This window comes from Amblyomma americanum, chromosome 4 (genome assembly GCF_052857255.1).
Source record: "Amblyomma americanum isolate KBUSLIRL-KWMA chromosome 4, ASM5285725v1, whole genome shotgun sequence".
Lineage (NCBI taxonomy): Eukaryota > Metazoa > Arthropoda > Arachnida > Ixodida > Ixodidae > Amblyomma > Amblyomma americanum.
This window is the reverse complement of record NC_135500.1, coordinates 107,262,853-107,280,864: the sequence shown is the minus strand read 5'-3', so window position 1 is coordinate 107,280,864 and position 18,012 is coordinate 107,262,853. Positions and strand designations below refer to the sequence as shown.

Sequence of the window (18,012 nt, the reverse complement as noted above, 5' to 3'; positions counted from 1 at the left end):
CAAAGATATTGCCGCTCGGTTTCTCTTCTGTGGCAGTTGATCCGGTAGAGCCACGCTGGCTGCGCTTCCTAAAGGAGAATCGTCCATTGTTGAACTCTGAGGAGGAATCCGATGGGCTTGCAGAACCAGCAGGACCGAGGCCGGTGACGGCAGACGATAAAAACCACGCTGGCAACGCACGTGCTTTGACGCTGTACACTGCCCTCGGAACATGTGCAACTCGTGAAGCAGGAGCCAAAGAAAGTGGGAAAGATGGGGCAGCCCATGCTGAAATGTCGTGACGCATTTTCAACGGGCGGCGCACCCTCAGAATGGACAAAAGCAACAAAAGGAAGCGCCCCCCTACCCTCTCCACCTCTGCTCAGAGGAAAGTGCCCGTCTTTTCTCCTCCGAGTCATACAAGCTTCTCCGGCTCACCCCATGCGCCTCGCCTCTTATGTGTCGTCACGTGATCTTCCGCAGCCGCTGTGGCCGCTGTGCGGGCGGCTCCGCAAATACGCGCGCGTTTTTTGCGCCGTAAGCGTAGTTTGGCTGGCATAGCTGCGAGTTTTTTTCTTTGAGGGTTGGCTCCATATGACTACATTTAATTGTTATAACCGACAATATAGTATGATAGCATTGTTATAAGCGGTTTATTTTACCATAGAACACATTGCAAAGGTGACGGTGCCGCGGCTGTCCATTGCTATATCCGATATATTGTTAAAAGCGGTATTGTTACAAGTGGGTTTGACTGTCTTTTCACTATCAAAACTGAACGCTTTGCATGCATTGGCACGCCTCGTCTAGTATCATGTCCTTCGTCCTCACCTCAATATGCGTACCCCTGAGCCCTCCGAGCAGCATGGTTTTGTCAACGCGTAGAAACACCAGCCAGGCCACATTCTTTTGTCCACTCCAAAAAGAAAGGATTCACTTGCAGGTATGGGTGTGGCGCTGCCTGTCTTTCCGGAGGCATAACATGCAACGCGCGAGACATAGAAAAGCACGACTGCAGTGCTGATAGTTCCAGCAAAGTTCATGGTATTCCATGGTAGCGCTAGCTAGTGGGCTGGTATGGGAAGCTGTCAAACTGATTGGTCTAAGAAAGTTCTCCATACAAAATAATGCCAGACAGAAAGAATTTTATAAGTTACGATCAGTAAACTAAGGAAAGGTTTGGTACTTTGCTTATCTCTGAACTCCATTTAGCTCGAAATATTTACCTATTGGCTTCAGGTTACTGACGGTGAAGCGTAATAAAGGCTGGCCAACAGGTGTGGCTGCATTGCTTTAGAAAGCATATGGCATCTCAAACTGACGAAAGGAAACGGCTATCTTTGCAGCTAATAAGCTAGCTTGTGCAACAAGATATAGACTCCTTCTGAAAAGCTTGTGGTCATTGGGTAACAATACAAACACAGTGAGAGACCAGCAACTAGTGAAAAGGTGAACCCCTACTTATGAGAGGCCTTTCTTAGACAAGAACTCCCCTCCTGTACTTGTGTGTTATAAAGGGGTTCAGCTGCAATGGCAGAGATGGTACATCAATGTAGTGCTGTCTTTCTTCAGTGCAGCCATCGAAAAATGCTGTGCCTTCCTGTCTTTGATTGCAGGCTTCGCTGTATGCGGGTCCTGGATCCACCGCGTCCTACCAGGCAGCTCCTCCTGTGTACAGCAGCACGGCGGTTCAGAGGCTGCGGCTCGCTTCCCAGCAGCCACAGCCGCAGCCTCAGCCGGGTCAGCAGCCACAGCAAGGGATACGCCAGTACGCTCCAACGGTGGCTGGCATGGCCAATGTCTCTCCGCAGGTGAGGAGTCACTGCTGCCCAGGCAGCAGGGTAGGAGTTATGCCTGCATTTGGGATGATAGGCTCCAGCCTTCGCAGCTCTGCTTCCGTTTTGACAGAGTTAATCACCGCTGTTATATCTGTCCTGCATCTGCATTGGATTGATGGTTGTTTTGAGTGCTTTGCACTATTGTCATGGTTCTGCGAACTTGCACTGGGCCATGCTGTCGTTATCATCATTTGGTGCCTCGTCATTGGTTATTTGTGAGGATCACTTTAGTGCCGTGGTAAAGAAGCAGTGCAGGTATCTAAACATGCCTGGTGCCCGTTACAGGGGCATGCTAAGATTATGTGTTGCTGGTGAAACAGAGCAAAAGCAAACATGGCCTGAGGCATTATCCTTAGAAAGGATGTGTTCTTTGAAACCGTTGTGTTTAAAAAGCTTCTCTTGCGAGAATGCACGGGATCGGGAAGGCGCCCATTGGCACGAAAGTGCAAGCACACTGACAGCCACGTGTCGGACAAAGGGGAGGCACTGATGACAGCAGCCGATGTGGGAACAAACGTAGAAGAAACTTTGCCGAGGCTCTTGAGAACATACCTGCGCACTGAGAAAGCGTGCAGCGAATGCCTCAAGGCAGAAGCTTTCATGCATGATGTGGCAACTGTGCGGGTATGGCTGTTGCCTCCAGCGTGCGAGTGAGTTCAGAGCGCCGCAGCACAGGACTGCTTTGGTGCGTGCATGCAGATGCGGCGCAACTTGCTGGAGCGGCGGCAAAAGATGTTCCTGCAGCAGCAGCAAAAGCGGCTGCTGGCCCAACAGCAACAGCAGCAGCTGACCATGCAGACCCAACAGCAGCATCCGCCCGACTCCTTCGGCCCCGAGAGCATCAACGAGCTGCTAAACCATGGAGTGGCTCCGCCCAACATAGCCATCCAGGTGAGTTACATGGTAGAAGTAATAGTCTCGCAATATGTGTGATGAAATTGTAAGCGACAACTGCTACGTCAGCTAGCATAGTTTAGTATTTTGCCTCTTTTCGTGGCCTTTTGTGTTACTGGGGGAGTGTACGGTGCCCTCTAGGAAGGAAATGCCAAAGATGAAATCGAATAGCCTGTGAAAGGCAGGAGTGAGGGAAAGGCAAGATCAGTGTCAGATAGTGCATGGTGTGCAGGCTGTTTTGTATGATATTGTTTCTGACCACATCCTCTCATATTTGGTGATGTGAGCTTTGATTTAGGCAGACTTTTGTAGTCTCCGTAGGGGGAGGAGTTTCAATTGAAAGTGAGGCTACTGCAGAACATTTGAGCGCTTTGTCGCAGCTAGGTTACTACTGTGACAGCCATGCGCTAAGTTCACATGCTTACCAGGTGACACCTGAATGAACAGATGACTTTATCTGAGTGATACTTTGTCAGTTGGTTGCTGGCTTCTCCCCAACATTGAATTGCTTAACGCTAGGTGAGAACTGTTAAACGAAATGTGTACTGTGCACCAGCACTGAGCAGCAGCAGTAGTTCAGGTATGGCTAGCTGGTTACCACAAGGCATAATTTTGAGTTAATTTCAGTCTTCTTTCGCGGTGCAAAATATGAGTGAAGAAGCACAAAAAAAAAAGCATCGACGGCTTCAGTTGCTGTCAGTGTTAATTCACAGTGCAACGCAATCAGTGTAGTGTTGGTGTTTCTCCACTCTTCTTCCAGAGTGCGAACTTAACTTGGGTTTATGTCTTATGCATGCCTGAGACAGTGAACAAGGGGATAGTTTTTGCCGTGAAACATCTTTAGACACTTGAGAGTCTTGGAGATCTACATTGCCTAATGGCAGTCAACTAGTACAGTCGAACACGGATATATCGAACCCACATATATCGAATTATTGTCTGTATCGAACTCGTCAATTATCCCCTTGAAAATTCTGTGTAAAAGTATAGAAATTCGTACGTTTATATCGAACGATATTTTTATCCGCCATTGGATATATAGAACGCCGCGCGATCTCGGCACTCGCTGCACCCGCGAGCTCCGCGCCTCCCTTGAAAGGCTCGGAAAATGTGAGAGCGAGGGGGAGGGAGGCTCGGACTGTACTCCCGCTGTGCACGCTCTCCGACTTGCGGAACAGCTTTTTTTTTTTCTCTCTCCCAATGTCTCTCATCCTTCCCCCGCGTAACCAAAAGGCAGCCAGGAACGAAGGCGCCGGCGGCCTCCTCCTTTTGCCTTTTTTTTTTCTTGTTGCTTTTTCACGAGTTTTGCTCAGCCAACCACAGCTCGTGCCTTTCGTACGTCGCTGTCGCCATCGCGAGCGCTTTGTTGGCGGAAGCTGCGCACGTGAATTCTTGTGTTTTGTGCGCGTTCTTGTGTTTCGTGTTCAATATTGTTTTGCGTGCGTCTCACGACACGTGTGTGACTGGATCGTGGTGAGCTGACGCGGAAGCAATGGCCGCAGCAAGCACAAGCAGCGTCAAGAAGCGCAAGAACCTGGACTTTGCGACAAAGCTGAAAGCCATTCAGCGTGTTGAGGCAGGCGAGAAAAGTGCGACGGTGGCAGACGACTTCGGGATTCCTCGGAGCACCCTAAGCACCTTGTTAAAAAACAAGGCGGACATAAAGTCGAAAGCGGCGGAGCAACGAACGTCGGGAGCTTGTCGTGTGCGCGCTCCTGCCCACGAGAAAGTTGAAAAGGCTCTCTATGCGTGGTTTTTAGAGGTGCGGGCTAAGAACATTCCGGTGGATGGCCCAATGCTAATGGCTAAAGCCAAATGGTTTGCCGCTGCACTCGGTGATGACAACTTCGCCGACAACACAGGGTGGCTGCAGAGGTTTAAGAACCGCCATAAGATAGTTGGCAAAACCATTTCTGGGGAAAGCGGAGCCGTCATCAGCCAGGATATCCAGCAGTGGATTTCGAAGGAATGGCCGGAAATTTGCGCGAAGTTTTCACCCGCGCAAATCTTCAACGCCGACGAGACCGGGTTGTTTTGGCAGATGCTGCCCAGCAAGACGCTCGACGTCCGGGGCAGCACGTGTCACGGGGGCAAGATGAGCAAAGTCCGCGTGAGCGTTCTGCTCGCTGCCAACATGGATGGCTCTCAAAAGCTCCAGCCCTTTGTGATCGGCAAAGCAAGGGCACCGCGCTGCTTCAAAAACTGTAAGCAGCTCCCCGTTCGCTACGCCTTCAATAAGAAGGCGTGGATGACGCGTCAGCTGTTTACAGAATGGCTGCAAGCGTGGGACGCTGAACTGGGCAAGTCGGGGCGTCACGCTTGCCTTCTCGTCGATAATTGCTCGGCCCATCACACCACCTGCGAGCTCGAAAACATCGCGCTCAAGTTTCTGCCGGCGAACACGACAGCGAAGTTGCAGCCGCTCGACCAGGGCATCATTAAGTCGTTCAAAGTCGGCTACAGGAGGCGACTCATTGATAGGCTTTTGGTGAACCTCCGCATGGGCACCGAGCTTAAGGTTGACCTGCTGGGGGCCATTCAAATGATGATGGGCGCCTGGAGAGACGTGAAGCAGGATACCGTGGCCAACTGCTTCCGGAAGGCAGGCCTCGTGACGGCCAAACTTCCCGAAACCTGCGAAGACGGCGACGGCGACAACGAGCGCATGGACGACGCGTTTCGTGAGTTGTCGTCCCTTTTCCCGGCTGCCGTTCCAGCCGAAGTGTCTGCTGACGATTTTGTGAACGTTGACAGCAATGTTCAGGCTGTTGCGAGCCTCGCCGACGAGGACATTGTAGCTGCAGTCGCAGGGACCCAGGCCGACAGCTCGAGTGGTGACGAAGATCCTGCGGACGAGGGGGCGGCTACATGCTCGTACTCCACCGCTGAAGTGGCGGCCGCGTTCAGCTTGATTCGCCGTTGTTGCGGCGACATGGAAGGAACCGGGCTTTCGCACCTGAACAGCCTCGATAAGATCGAGGTTGGAGTCTTTAATTTCATTTGCAAGGCGAAGAAGCAGACGAACATAAGCGATTTTTTTTCACGCAAATAAAGCATTACGTTGCGTCGTGTGTGCGGAAATAGTTGTCATTCTTGAATGCTCCGATCGGTAGGTCATCGTCCGCCACAGGTAAAGTCTCTGGGCCTGTATTTTTTATATCGAATTTTTAATATATCGAATTAATTCGCGATCCCCTTCGAGTTCGATATATCCGTGTTCGACTGTATCACAAAAGTGAGCAAGCATGTGTCTAACCTGAAGCATACCCTGGTGTGCCAATTGGATGACAACAAAGAGGAAGGACGATGGTGAAGTATGCCAGGGGTCAGCAGGGGATGCAATTGATGAGTGAAGAAAGTGAAGTGCAAGAAGGTGACTAGAATCTCTCGGACTGACTGTTTGCTTGTGTAAGCCATTTGATCATCCATGCAGTTGTTCTGCAGTAGCAAGTTATTTTCTCTAGTTTAGTGACTGTTGGTCTTATAAGCAATTTTTAGCAGCTTGTACTGAGGGCAACTCACGAGGCTGTGTTTCCCACGAGTGACCACACAGAGTGTGGTCAAACAGGTGGGGATGGCCGTGCTGGCAATGGGCAGATGGGGGCACGGGGGGTGTGTGTCGAGGCTTTCTGATGCTCGAGGGGGGCGTGGCTGCGCCACACTGTGCAGCAAAGCTACCACCTGAGCCAGGCACAGAGCAAGGACCTGCAGGAGAGAATGAAGATGCTCAAATCGGTGCGTGCCACCTTGTTCTAGTGCTGCCTCTATTTCTTGCTGCTGCTTATGTGTGCGTGGTCTGTTCAGTGTGTCTGTCCATCCTGTCGGTCAGTCTGTAGCCAAGTAAGATGTGTGCGGTAGACGGGTGAGAAGAAACCGAGCTGCTGGGGCCATGTTTTGAAAGCCTCAATGCAGCGGGTGCTCTTCAAAAGCATGGTGTGTTGGAAGTGGCTGCAATGCTTGCTTTGTCGGAAAATGTTTGTGGCGAGAGATTGAAGGGGTGGGCAGTGGGGAAGACTTAGCATTTGGTCTTAGCTCCAAGAAGGCAAATGTCACTTCAGTGAAGTCTTCTTTAACTTCAGGGAAGGTGGAAGTATGGGAGGGCAGTGCAAACCTGTGACAGGCGGCCGCTGTTTGCATATGTGGAACTGATGGCAGAGCCAAAGCATGCACTTGTGGGAAAAAGTGGGGGATACAGCTGCCCACCTCTTGGGAAATCATGTTACTACCCTGGTTGACAGCTCTGCTATATTGGTGCAACAGCAGCACTTGCTTGGAGGAGTGAAGCTGCAGTCCGTTCTTTCTCTGTGTCCAGTCATTTGCCCCTTGCGTTGGACCCTGCTTGAAGTGCACTCTTTTCCTCATCTCGCTTCTGTGCAGAGGGGTGGCATGACTGGTGGCGAGGCTCCACAACAGCTGTCCCCAAGGTTTGGGGGTGTGCTCAGTCCCCCCCAGCAGCAGGTGAGGCCACCCTCCCTGCTTTTCACTGTGAACATAAAAAAAGAAACTGGTCTCTGCCCACTGGCGCAAGCCAAGCGAAGGGCTTGGTTAGTGTTGCAGGATGTACGGGTGTGAGCCAAAGTGGAGGCACCACGGTTGGCGGTACAGGGCATACCTGATGGAATTGTGTCGGTGAGCAGGCATTTGGGAAGGCACCCTATTGCATGTCTCGAAAACAGGCGTTGCACCTTCAGGCAGTTTGGCTAGTTCGCGTGGTCTCTCCACTCTTGCTAACACCTGTATGGGGCCAACTTGCCAAGAAATTGCCTATGGAATGGTGGCTTTCACTCGGATCTTACATCCTTGTGTGCTGCCGCATAGTAATTTAGCTTTGTTGGCCTGGAGTAGTTGATGCTTGCCTTGTGTAGCTGCTGTAATGTGCTAATGTGACTGCTTTTGCCAGCCCTTCACTTTGCCTTGTGTTGTGCTGGGAACATGCTCCTACTTCTCGCTCTTCTTTGCCATTGTGCTGGGAATGTGCTGTTTGCTCACTTTTCACTTTGCCTGGCTCCAGTTTTGGGTGTGTGCTAATGTGACTCCTGTTGCCTCCCCCCACGCTTTGCCTTGCAGCCCCAGCAGCTGTCCCCCGGCCAGCGGTACTCTCCTCAGCAGCCACAGCCGCAGCCCCAGCAGCCATCGCAGCAGCAACAGCAGGGAGGCGGCTTCCCTAGTCCATACCCAAGTCCCGGCTCCCCGCACCTGGGTTCCCCCGGCGGTGGGGGCGGCGGGCCGCCCCAGTGGTCCCCGCGCCCCCAGGCTGCCTCTCTGCAGCAGCAGAACCCCATGCTCAACGCCCAGCTCTCACAGGTGACTCAACCTGCCTTGCTCATGTGTTCCCCACCACCTCCTCAGTGGTTGTTGTGGAGCGCGAGGATGCAGAGAAGTAGAAACTTGGCTACCTGGCACAATGGGATGTTATTGCAGATGCCTCAGAGCCAAACACTATGGCAACGCTCAGTGGTTGGCGTGTATAACCAGTCCATGCCATGCCGCTCTATGGATAACCGTTTGTTGTCTTGTAGGCCTTACTTTTTACCATTAGGCATTGAGGTACGCTCGGTGACAGCTTTCCTTAGAAAGCCCATAACTGCGTCATTCCGCCAAATATTTGGGCCGCACAATATTGTTGTGGTCAGCCAAGCTGCAGTAGCTGACTGATTTTTCGGACTTGCACAATATTTCCGACCTTGCTGTAGAACCATTGCGCACCTCATGAAAGCATTTACATATTCATGACTGATATTTCGGTCTTTGGAGTCTGAAAGTGTGATTTTCCAGTCTAAAATGGACTCCAGCAGTGCTGTGATCGTTTTTTTTTTTTGACCGGAAGTTTGTGTTGCGACCAATTACCGTATATACGCATGTAAGGGCCGCACTTTTTTTCCCCGCGATTTTGATAAGGTGCGGCTCTTACACGAGTCAGACCTTTATCTATCCGCAGAAATGTCGCACTGCTGCTGTGACTGTTCTAAATGATAATGTAAACACTGCTAAATGACCGCACATACTTTACTCAAGGAAATTCCTTGTTGCTTTCGCTTTGGCAGCTACTTGAAGAGCTCGTCTCATGGGTGCCTTCCCAGAGGTAGTCATCTTTAGTGCAGTCCGTCTGGTTCGATACTCCAGTTGCTTTGAAGCTATTCACAGTGGTGTCGCACAACACTGAACGCCATGCATTTAAAATCCACAAACTTTCTGCAGCGAAGCTCTCTACAATCGTTCAGTAGGAGTCATCTCGTGAACGTCCGCTGCCATCACTCGGAGTAACAACACCGGAATTCAGCTTTAAATGGCCGATTGACACAAATATCCAGTGACTGCACGATGCTTGGCATTCTTCCAGGAATGACACCTCAATTTGTTTGAGGTTTGGCGAGCCGGACCTTGACAGGGTCTGTGAGATGGCCTCTAAAACTGCCTTCCGTTGCAACAAGCAGCCCGGTCGGTTTGCCCACACTGTTTTTACCCAGTCTGAAATGAGTTCTTCATACATCCAACCTTTCTCGTGGACATCCCTCCTAGAACTATTTTTCTTATTTCTTGATAGATATTCATGAAACTTACCCAGTTTATGTATTTAAATTTGCTGATTTCAAATATGCTTTTATTTTTTTTGTGAAACAGGCTGTTCTCGAAATATTGCGCAATCTTTGTTCGGAACATGCAGGTAATTTAATCAGGTAACGGTAACTGTCATGATGAAGTTCAGCATACAGACATGATCTAGAATGTCCATGGAGTGCATTAAGACAAAAATCGTTGTTTTAGGCCCATTTGAACAGAAGTTACAGCACATTAAACGTTACCAGAGAAAATTCAAAATGGCGGCTCAGACGAAATGTATTTTTTACTGATTGGCAAGTGGTCTTGACTTAGTCTTATTGCACACTCTGTGAGTTTATCTTTCCAAAAAAAAAAAAAAAAATTATGAAGCTAGCCCACCTAGAACTGGAGATATCATCCCTGCACTATTGCAAATGTGTCAGATTTGGTCAGAATGCAGAATGCACCAGGGGCATAGTCAGGGTGCATTGGATCTCTCTGCCACAGAGTGCCATTTTCATCACATGGCTTTTCTAGCCAATGACAATATAGCGCGCACATTTTCTTTACGGTCGTTTTGTCCACGAACAAAAGAATCCCAGCATTGCTTATCGATTTTTTAAATAAAGCTGGAGGCGCGAGCTTTCAGACGAGACCAAAACAGCGTAGGGGGAGCGCGTAGGTACCGAGTGACGGCGCATCACGGCACAGCATCACCATGCACCGTTGCCATTCTGCACTGGTTGTATGCACAGAGATGTTTCTTGCATCTTTAAAATCAACTGTGCTCCTTTCTGGTGTATCGAACCAGACGCGTCTAATCCGTGTTTCCTATCTGAGTCAGGTCATAGCTTGTCTCCCTTCGAAGGTTGTTAATTAAGGGAGGAGGAGGGGATCCGAACTAAAAACTAACTTCTTTGTTCCTTGGCAGAAAGGACTGAAATTTGGCCCACATGCTGCACATTGCAGTGAAGAGACAAATAAAAAATTCCATAAAGATATCTTCATTAGCTTTTGTTTTATAAGAAGTTTGTTGCTTGTGGAAAGCCTGGCACAGCCACAAAACCTGGTAGTGAGCCGGGAATACTTTGCGTGTTTGCCCAAATCTACGCAAAGACAGTGTTTGATTTTTTTAAATGTGATAATAATTTTTAACTTAACATGAGCGAGGTGCATGCAATAGATGTGAACCATATTTGTTAGCACATGCTTGTCTGGCCGAAGTCAGTGATTGTGGCTACTACATCCGCTGACCAATTTCTTGGTCTTCAAAGATTCTGCTTTATTCCTGCTTTTATGGTGAACTGCCAATGTTCCTGAAGGACTAATGCATGCTTTTGAGATTTTTCTAAATCAGAGTCTGAAACTGGTTTATTCATTTCTCTGAGCATTTATGGCCTTTTCCTGAGAGGAACAGCTCGGATAGCATGTGAGCAAACTTGGCGTTGAGCTTTTTTTGCAAAGTGGGTTTGTTGTTGTCTTGGGTGCAGGGTACCTTCGGCGCGCAACAGCAGCAGCAGCAGCAGCAGGCGCGCTTTGTGAGCCAGGCGCGGCCACAGCCGCAGCAGCAGCAGATGGCGGGTGGTGGCCTGCGGCCGGCTGCCAGCCCCAGCCTGTCGCGCAACCCGTCGCCCTTCGGGGAGCAGTTCCCCTTTGCAACACGAGGTGGGCCTTCTCCGGGGCCCCCACCACACGCCCGACTGCAGAGGGCCATGTCCGTTCCTGGTGAGTCACGCATGTGGACGACCTGTAGTGCAGAATTCAGCATAAATTCATACATATCTCTACTTTCGATCGTCCCGAGAATGTACTCGCAAAATCTGCAGCCGCAGATTCGACAGTTCTTCCCTTACAAGTTTTCTCAATGCTCTCTGCTATGAGCTTCTGGGCCTACATAACTATGCAGAAACATTTTAAGGTGTATAATTAGTTAAAGGCATGCACGGCTGAATGCGCATTTCAATAAAAATGAGGGGAAATCTCATAGAAAAGTGCGAGCTACTTGGGAGCTGTTTGGTATCTGAGGGCAGAAATCTGGTCTAGACAAAATTGCCATCTTGGGAGGCTGCTTAGAGCGCCCCTGTCTATTGACATCTTTGGAAACTTGACTGTGTTGAAGCGCAGTGAGTGCTCTCCGATTTTCAGTGGCACTTAGGTGGCAGGAGTGACGTGCTTTTTTAAGAACTCCCTAAAAAAAAAGAAGTGCATTACAATGTACGCGAGGGCCTAATTAGGATGTGCGACATGCACCTGAGACGTACGGCAAAATCTGTTTGATGTTTGTGAGCACCATCGCATGCCAAGCGTGCAGACTCAGTTGCAAGCATGCCCTCTTATGGCACAAGTTTCAAGTAGGTAACGCAAGTGGCATCTGTTGCCGGGTGCAGCACATTGCCCACATAGTGGGAAGATCTCCTCCAGTGAGCTAGCAATAGTGCCACAGCTTTCATGGTTTCATGTGCACCCTCTCTCTTGGTGCAGCTGCAGCAGCTCGGGTGAACTCCCCGCGGACACCGCAGCAGCAGCAGCAGCAGCCACAGCCCAGCTTTGGCGGCGACCCTCTCCTCTCTCCACCGGGGCCCCAGATGTCGCCAGGGGGTGCATATGGGGCTGCGCCGGCGTCGGCAGCACCAGTCTTTGGCCTGGATGCCTCGCCCCAGTTCAGCTTCGAGCAGCACTCCTTGCACGGGTTTGCATCTGACAGGTGGGCCTCGCTTGTTAGTGTGCTGCCTGAGGGTTTTTGTTCCTGTGATCAAACTGTGCCATTTGACGAAAAAGGACAAGGCTACGAAATTGAAGCGGTGGTTGGGCCTACGTGTCTAACGTACCTGAAAAACATATTTTTTGTCAGCATAAGTTCTAAATCTATCTGCCAAACTTCACAGCTGTAGTCTGCTGCGGTCGTTCTAAATTGTGTTAGTTTCAGGTGACATTGGATGTTTTTTCTTGGTTATAAAAGACGATGGAGTTAATTAAACCTTGGTACAGTCGCCGACCGATTTTTCGGACTCGAAGGGACCCAAAAAATGTTCCAAATAATCAAACAGTTAGAAAGATCCGTGAAGTACAAAAAAATCGCTTTATTGATATGAAATCGGCTTAAAAAAGTTACTGATTTTACCTTGCTGCAAATTCCTCTTGCTGGTGACGATTTGCGCCAAGGTTGTGCTTTAGCTGTATACACTAGACGGCAAGGTCACGGCGTTTGCAATCTGAGCAATCGATGGTTGTGGTAGGCCGCCTGAGTTGTCGTCGGAGCCCGACTCATTTTCACGCTGAACAACCTGGCGCACAAGTTCGTTGTCCGTGAGGTCCACACTCACATCGAGGCCGTCGTCAACTTCAACAAACTCGCGAAACGTGGAGCCCGTTGGAATGTCCATTCTGTTCCCGCGAAGGTCAGCGATGAGGTTTTCGCCACTGTCCGCAGTCAAATCCTCGGAAGTGTTGGTCTTCTGCGACATGACTTCATCGGCGGAGAACCCAGCATGCCTAAAGCAATTGGCAATTGTTTCACCTCTGACTGCCTTCCACGCGTCGGCCAGCATGCTAACCGCTGCAAAAAGGTCCGTGGCGTATGCTTTTCCATTATCGAAACAAAGGACTGTGCTTCGCAGAAGACGGGTCCGATACTGCACCTGTAGGTTTTTAATCACCCTTTGGTCCATTGGTTGGAGCACGCTAGTTGTGTTTGGCGGCAGGTACTTGAACCGAATGGCTTTCAGGCTGTCGATGGTGCCGTGAGCTGTGCAGTTATCAGCAAAAATAATAACCTGTCGCCCCTGCCGCTCGAAACTTCTATCCAGTCGACGTGCGTAATCTTCAAACAATGCATGAGTTATCCATGCCTTGGAGTTGCTGCACTACCACACGGGAATGTTCTTCACGCCCTTAAAACATCTAGGATTTTTGGACTTTCCTATTACAAGGCAGTTAAAACTCGATTTAACGAAGTTGAGGGGAGCCGTGAATTATTTTGTTAAATCGAGAACTTCGTTAAATTTAATGAGGCATTTCTTGGGCACATAATTCAGTACATTCGATTACAGTAAAACCTCTTTAAAACGTACCCGCTTAAGGGGGGAGGCTCCTCTTAAAGAAAAAAATTTTGTTTCTGCACCAAATTTAATCAAATTGCACACCCATGACTAGTTTTTCATGCTGATTCCAAAAATGTCATTGGTTTCATGATAGGATCAGTAGTTATTGAGATACACTTAATTACACTCTTCTCACTAATAAGAACAATTAAGAGAAAAAACACATTAGAAAGTTTATAAATTGCACTTGGTTGGGTTCTAGAAACAGAAATGAATACAATGTTGGAAACAGTTTTTTAATTTTACTATCATAAGTAGTTTTTAAAGACATTGAAACTCAAGGTACAAATACAGTAAAACCTCGTTAATTCGAAATCGCTTAATTCGAACTTCCGGTTAATTCGAACTGACGGCCGGGTCCCGTCAAAGCCCTGTGTATTTCAATGGGTCAAAACTCCCGATAATTCGAATATGCCGGTATCCACGTCGGTTAATTCGAACTAGGCGCCGATGGCTGGCATTGCTCCTCGCATATAGAAGTCACCTCGTAGCAAATACAATGCGCTGAAAATTAAAAAAAAATGCAGAATGATGAGAAAAAAAAAATAAGCCAGCACGCATGAGGTGAGACGTGAATTTCGGTGCCCGAACCAGCCCTCCGGTGCATGCCGTAGCAGGTTTTCGCTGCCGGAGCGTCGAAGCATTGGCTTGTCTATTTTTGGCTGACGCGCGGTCACGCGGGTAGCCACCCTACCGCGGGCGCCGCCTATGCTCCGGCCACGGTGGCTCCGGAGCAAGCCGTTGCAGCAGGTCAACTAAAGGACTACCTTGGCGATTACTCGCTCAGTGATGTGTTCAGTGCAGATGAAACCGCGCTTTATTTTAAGTTGCTGCCGAACAAGACTGTCAGTTACAAAGGCGACACGTGTTCAGGCGGGAAGAGAAGCAAGGAAAGAGTGACGGTGTTGGTGAGCGCAAACGCGACTGGCACGGAACGGTGCCGCTTGCTAGTTATAGGCAAAGCAGCGAAGTCTCGCTGCTTTAAAGGGCTAAAAACTCTCCCTGTTGATTATACTTTCAACAGAAAGTCGTGGATGACGCGAGCAATTTTCACGGATTGGCTGCGCACACTCGACAGGAAGTTCGCGGCACAGAACAGGAATGTTCTGTTGTTCGTCGACAACTGTTTAGCCCATTGCGACATCAGCGGACTGAAGGCGATCCGTCTGGCATTTCTGCCGAAAAACACTACGGCTGTGCTGCAGCCTATGGACCTTGGGGTTATTAAAAACCTCAAAACACTGTACAGGCGCCACCCCCTAGAGCGGATTCTTGTGTGTATGGACAGCGGCAAATCGTACGACGTCAATCTCCTCGGAGCCTGCCACATGCTGGCAACATCGTGGAATGCTGTCAAGGCGGACACAGTCGCGAACTGTTATCGAAAGTGCGGCTTCATTGAAGGCCCAGAAGCCTGCAGCACGGCAGAGCTGGATGCTCAGTGTGATGACTCCGTCGCGCTGCACCCTGCCTACGCTGCTTTATCGGAGGGTGTTGACTTCCAGAACTTCGTAGACGTTGACAGCGGCGTGGAGACATCGGGGCCGTTAAGCGATGCCGAGATTATTGAAGCGGCCTGCGGTGACCAGATGCCGCACAACTCCGGCGCGGCCAGCACAGCTGAGAGCGATGACGAGTCCGACGGAGGCGACGATCCATTGCCACCCCCGAGTGCATGTGAAACAGCGTCAGCACTCGATCTGGCTGCGCGCTACTTCTCCGCCGATGATAATTCGGACGCTGCGTTGGAGCTGTTGGGCAAGTTGCAGACGATGCTTGTCGAGTCACGGCAAAGAAAACGAAAACAAATGCGCATCACCGATTATTTTTCTCTTTGATATGCTTTGCCAATCTGCTGTTAATAAACATGTTTTTGAAGCATAGTGTCATATTTAATCATTAAGCTTGCTGCTTACGCGAATGCATTTTGATGTTAGCTCCAACCGCATAAACAAATTAACTTTATTTCCTTCGACATTCGGGCTCTATGATTTTAATTCGCGCAATCGCCCGCCGCAAATGTGTAGTAGCGCGTAGTAAGAGATAATGATCTCAGATATGCCTGTTTTAGCTTCGGCCCGTGCTGCCGGGCGTGATGGCCGCTTTTTTTAGCGCCCGCTCGTTAATTCAAACTCCGCTTAATTCGAACAATTTTCCGGTCCCCCTCGAGTTCGAATTAACGAGGTTTTACTGTAGTGCCTAACTTGCAATCAGAAACTAGAGCAAATTAAAAAATTTCTGAACCTTAATTACAAATTCTACTCCCAACATTGTGTAGACTACACATATGGCTACTTGCTAAAAAAAGAATTATGGTTCTATCTGCCATAGCTGCTGAGATATGCTAGTTTGGGACATGCTACGAGTCCAAAATTTCCATTTTGAGAAAAACAGCAAAAACAAACGAAGTGGTGTTTATGGCAAAGTACTTCAAATTTATTTATATACTGGCATCAGCAGACACTTAATAACCTCCTGGAAGGTAGTCTGTCTGACCAGAGTTATTAAAATGGCGCTTTTTGAGTGAGCGCTGAAGATTTTCTCGTTCACCAAGCGCAAGCTGACGATGGAGAAGGTGTCGCCGGGTGGGGCAGTTGCGGCGTCTCCCATTGCACCGAAGAATGCTGCCTTTCGCTCTGTTGCTGCCGCTGATGCCATCCCATGAAGTTTCTCCTGGGCTTTTTTGTCCCTTTCTTCTATCTCGGAAGGTTGCAGCATTCTGGTATCGCGACGAACACGGCCGCTGCCCGATGAGGCTTCCGCGACCGGCGGCGCCGTTAGGCCTAGCTCGGTCGGCACCTCCCGATCCGCTGGCGGAGGCATACCCACGGTGCCTGTGGTGTCCGCGGTGCTCGAGGTGACCGTGGCGCTCTTCTTGAGGTTGTTAATGAGCGAATTTTTCCTCTTTTTTCCATATCTGTGAGTCGTGCTGAACTTTGGCGCCGGCGTTGACATCGTCGCGAGATGCACCAGCGAACACACCTTGACAAAATGGCTACCGCTTGGGCTCAACAGACGCTTCCAGCAGACGACACGAGGCCCTTCAGCCAATCAGATAGCAGCTTTCAGTCACGTGCACCGACTAGCGAATAGCATCGCGCGTTGCGACTGCTTTTTGGCGGCATTTTCTCCCTCATCCAATAAGCATAAAGGAGCAGGAACTGCGCGAAATTTAAAACGAAAAGCAGCTCTTCCAAACGAGACCAAGATGGCCGCGATCGCTGCAGTGAAACGATAATAGCATGTCTCGGAAAAAGCCCCGTTATTGCGCGAAAATTTGCCAAGAGCGAGCTCGGATCGAAGTTTTATACTCCTTTTACAGCCCAAATATTGGCTCTAGAGATTAGAAAATTCACAGGGTGGTAGAGAAACAGCTGCAGATTTCGAAAATTACATTTTTGAAAAATCGATTTTTCGCAATTTTTTTCGCCTCTAAGAGCCGTCTCCCCCCTTAAACAGTACTTTCGTTTTAAAAGTAGTAAAGTCAAGTCCCCGACTGAGCACCCATTGAACATAATGCATTTTGCATCCGCATAAACCGTACCAGCTTATCGCGGTCGTATCGGTTAGCACGTACCATTTTCACTTTTGGTCGCACTCGCGCGTGACGAATTCACGCCGGTAGCACTGACCCAAAGGACGGTTCGGCTAGCGGCGCAACATTCTTCCCTAAATACCGCCGACGGGACGGCAAGCCACACGGCTAATGACAAATTGGCGCCAAAGTTGGTAATCATACAACTAGCGCAATCTTTGGGGGTCCATATGGTCATCGTCATGACCCCCCGCGATACTTTCGAGTGGGTAGCGCCAACACCACGACCGGTGCCGCTAGTGCGTATGAAAAGAAACAACAAAAATTCTTACTCGACAAGAAAGGCCCGAGGGGACTACAAATTTATTTTCCGCCAAAGAAGTCGCCTGCCTGCCTGAAGTCGCCGCCAAAGAATCTTTGCCTGCGTGCGCTTTGTGAGCAACGGCCGCACCGATTTCTCGTAGGTCTGAAGTGCGTCCAGCGCGTCTTCCGTCCCCTCGTGTGCGCCGGCAAAATGTCGCAGCAGATTGAGAGCATCCATCACCTGACCTGGTGTCGGCACGGGAGCTTCGGCACCTGCAGGGTCGTCGGCAGCATCTTCAGCCGTCACTCCCTCCACGCTTCCTACAAGCCGCAACATATCGGCATCAGTCAAAACTTCCGTTGTGACTGCGTTTGCGTCGGCGTTCACGTAGTCTGAGAAACTTATGCCTGTGGGCACTTATCCACTGAGCGAAGGTGTTCCCAGGCATCTTCATCCTCGTGCACGGCGCTCGCGCATTCCGGACCAGCTTCGGCAGTTTCAGGGCCTAGTGTACCGAAACCGGCAGTCCTGAAGCAGTTGACAATTATCGACGGCCTCAATGCTCTCCAAGCCGCCGCCACCATCTCAACCGCCATAAAAATATCTATTTTCGTCTCGTGCTTCAGCTCCAGGTTGAGGAGAACTCTGTCGACGACTCGACGCTTGTATGCGCACTTCACGCTATTAATTATCCCTTGATCCAAGGGCTGAACCACGGACGTTGCGTTTGGGGGGAAGTAGCGGAGCTCCACGCTGGTCAGCTCGACCTCTGCAACGTAGTGGGCCGTGCAGTTATCCAGCAACAGGCACACTTTCCTTTTC

The 18,012-nt window shown here is 49.8% G+C and overlaps 1 protein-coding gene across 49 annotated transcripts in view; it reads left to right on the top strand.

The window, feature by feature from the left end:
- The window catches only part of LOC144128195 (uncharacterized), a 528,676-nt gene that overhangs the window by 496,302 nt on the left and 14,362 nt on the right, over window positions 1–18,012 (top strand). For 33 of the 49 annotated variants that reach the window (XM_077661377.1, XM_077661373.1, XM_077661368.1 and 30 more), the window contains 7 exons: window positions 1,596–1,790; window positions 2,517–2,708; window positions 6,381–6,446; window positions 7,089–7,169; window positions 7,779–8,015; window positions 10,742–10,976; window positions 11,733–11,955. In XM_077661377.1, the coding sequence (XP_077517503.1) occupies window positions 1,596–1,790; window positions 2,517–2,708; window positions 6,381–6,446; window positions 7,089–7,169; window positions 7,779–8,015; window positions 10,742–10,976; window positions 11,733–11,955 (1,229 nt within the window). The remainder of the gene's footprint in view (window positions 1–1,595; window positions 1,791–2,516; window positions 2,709–6,380; window positions 6,447–7,088; window positions 7,170–7,778; window positions 8,016–10,741; window positions 10,977–11,732; window positions 11,956–18,012) is intronic. The other 16 variants (XM_077661381.1, XM_077661379.1, XM_077661375.1 and 13 more) reach the window with 2 other exon arrangements.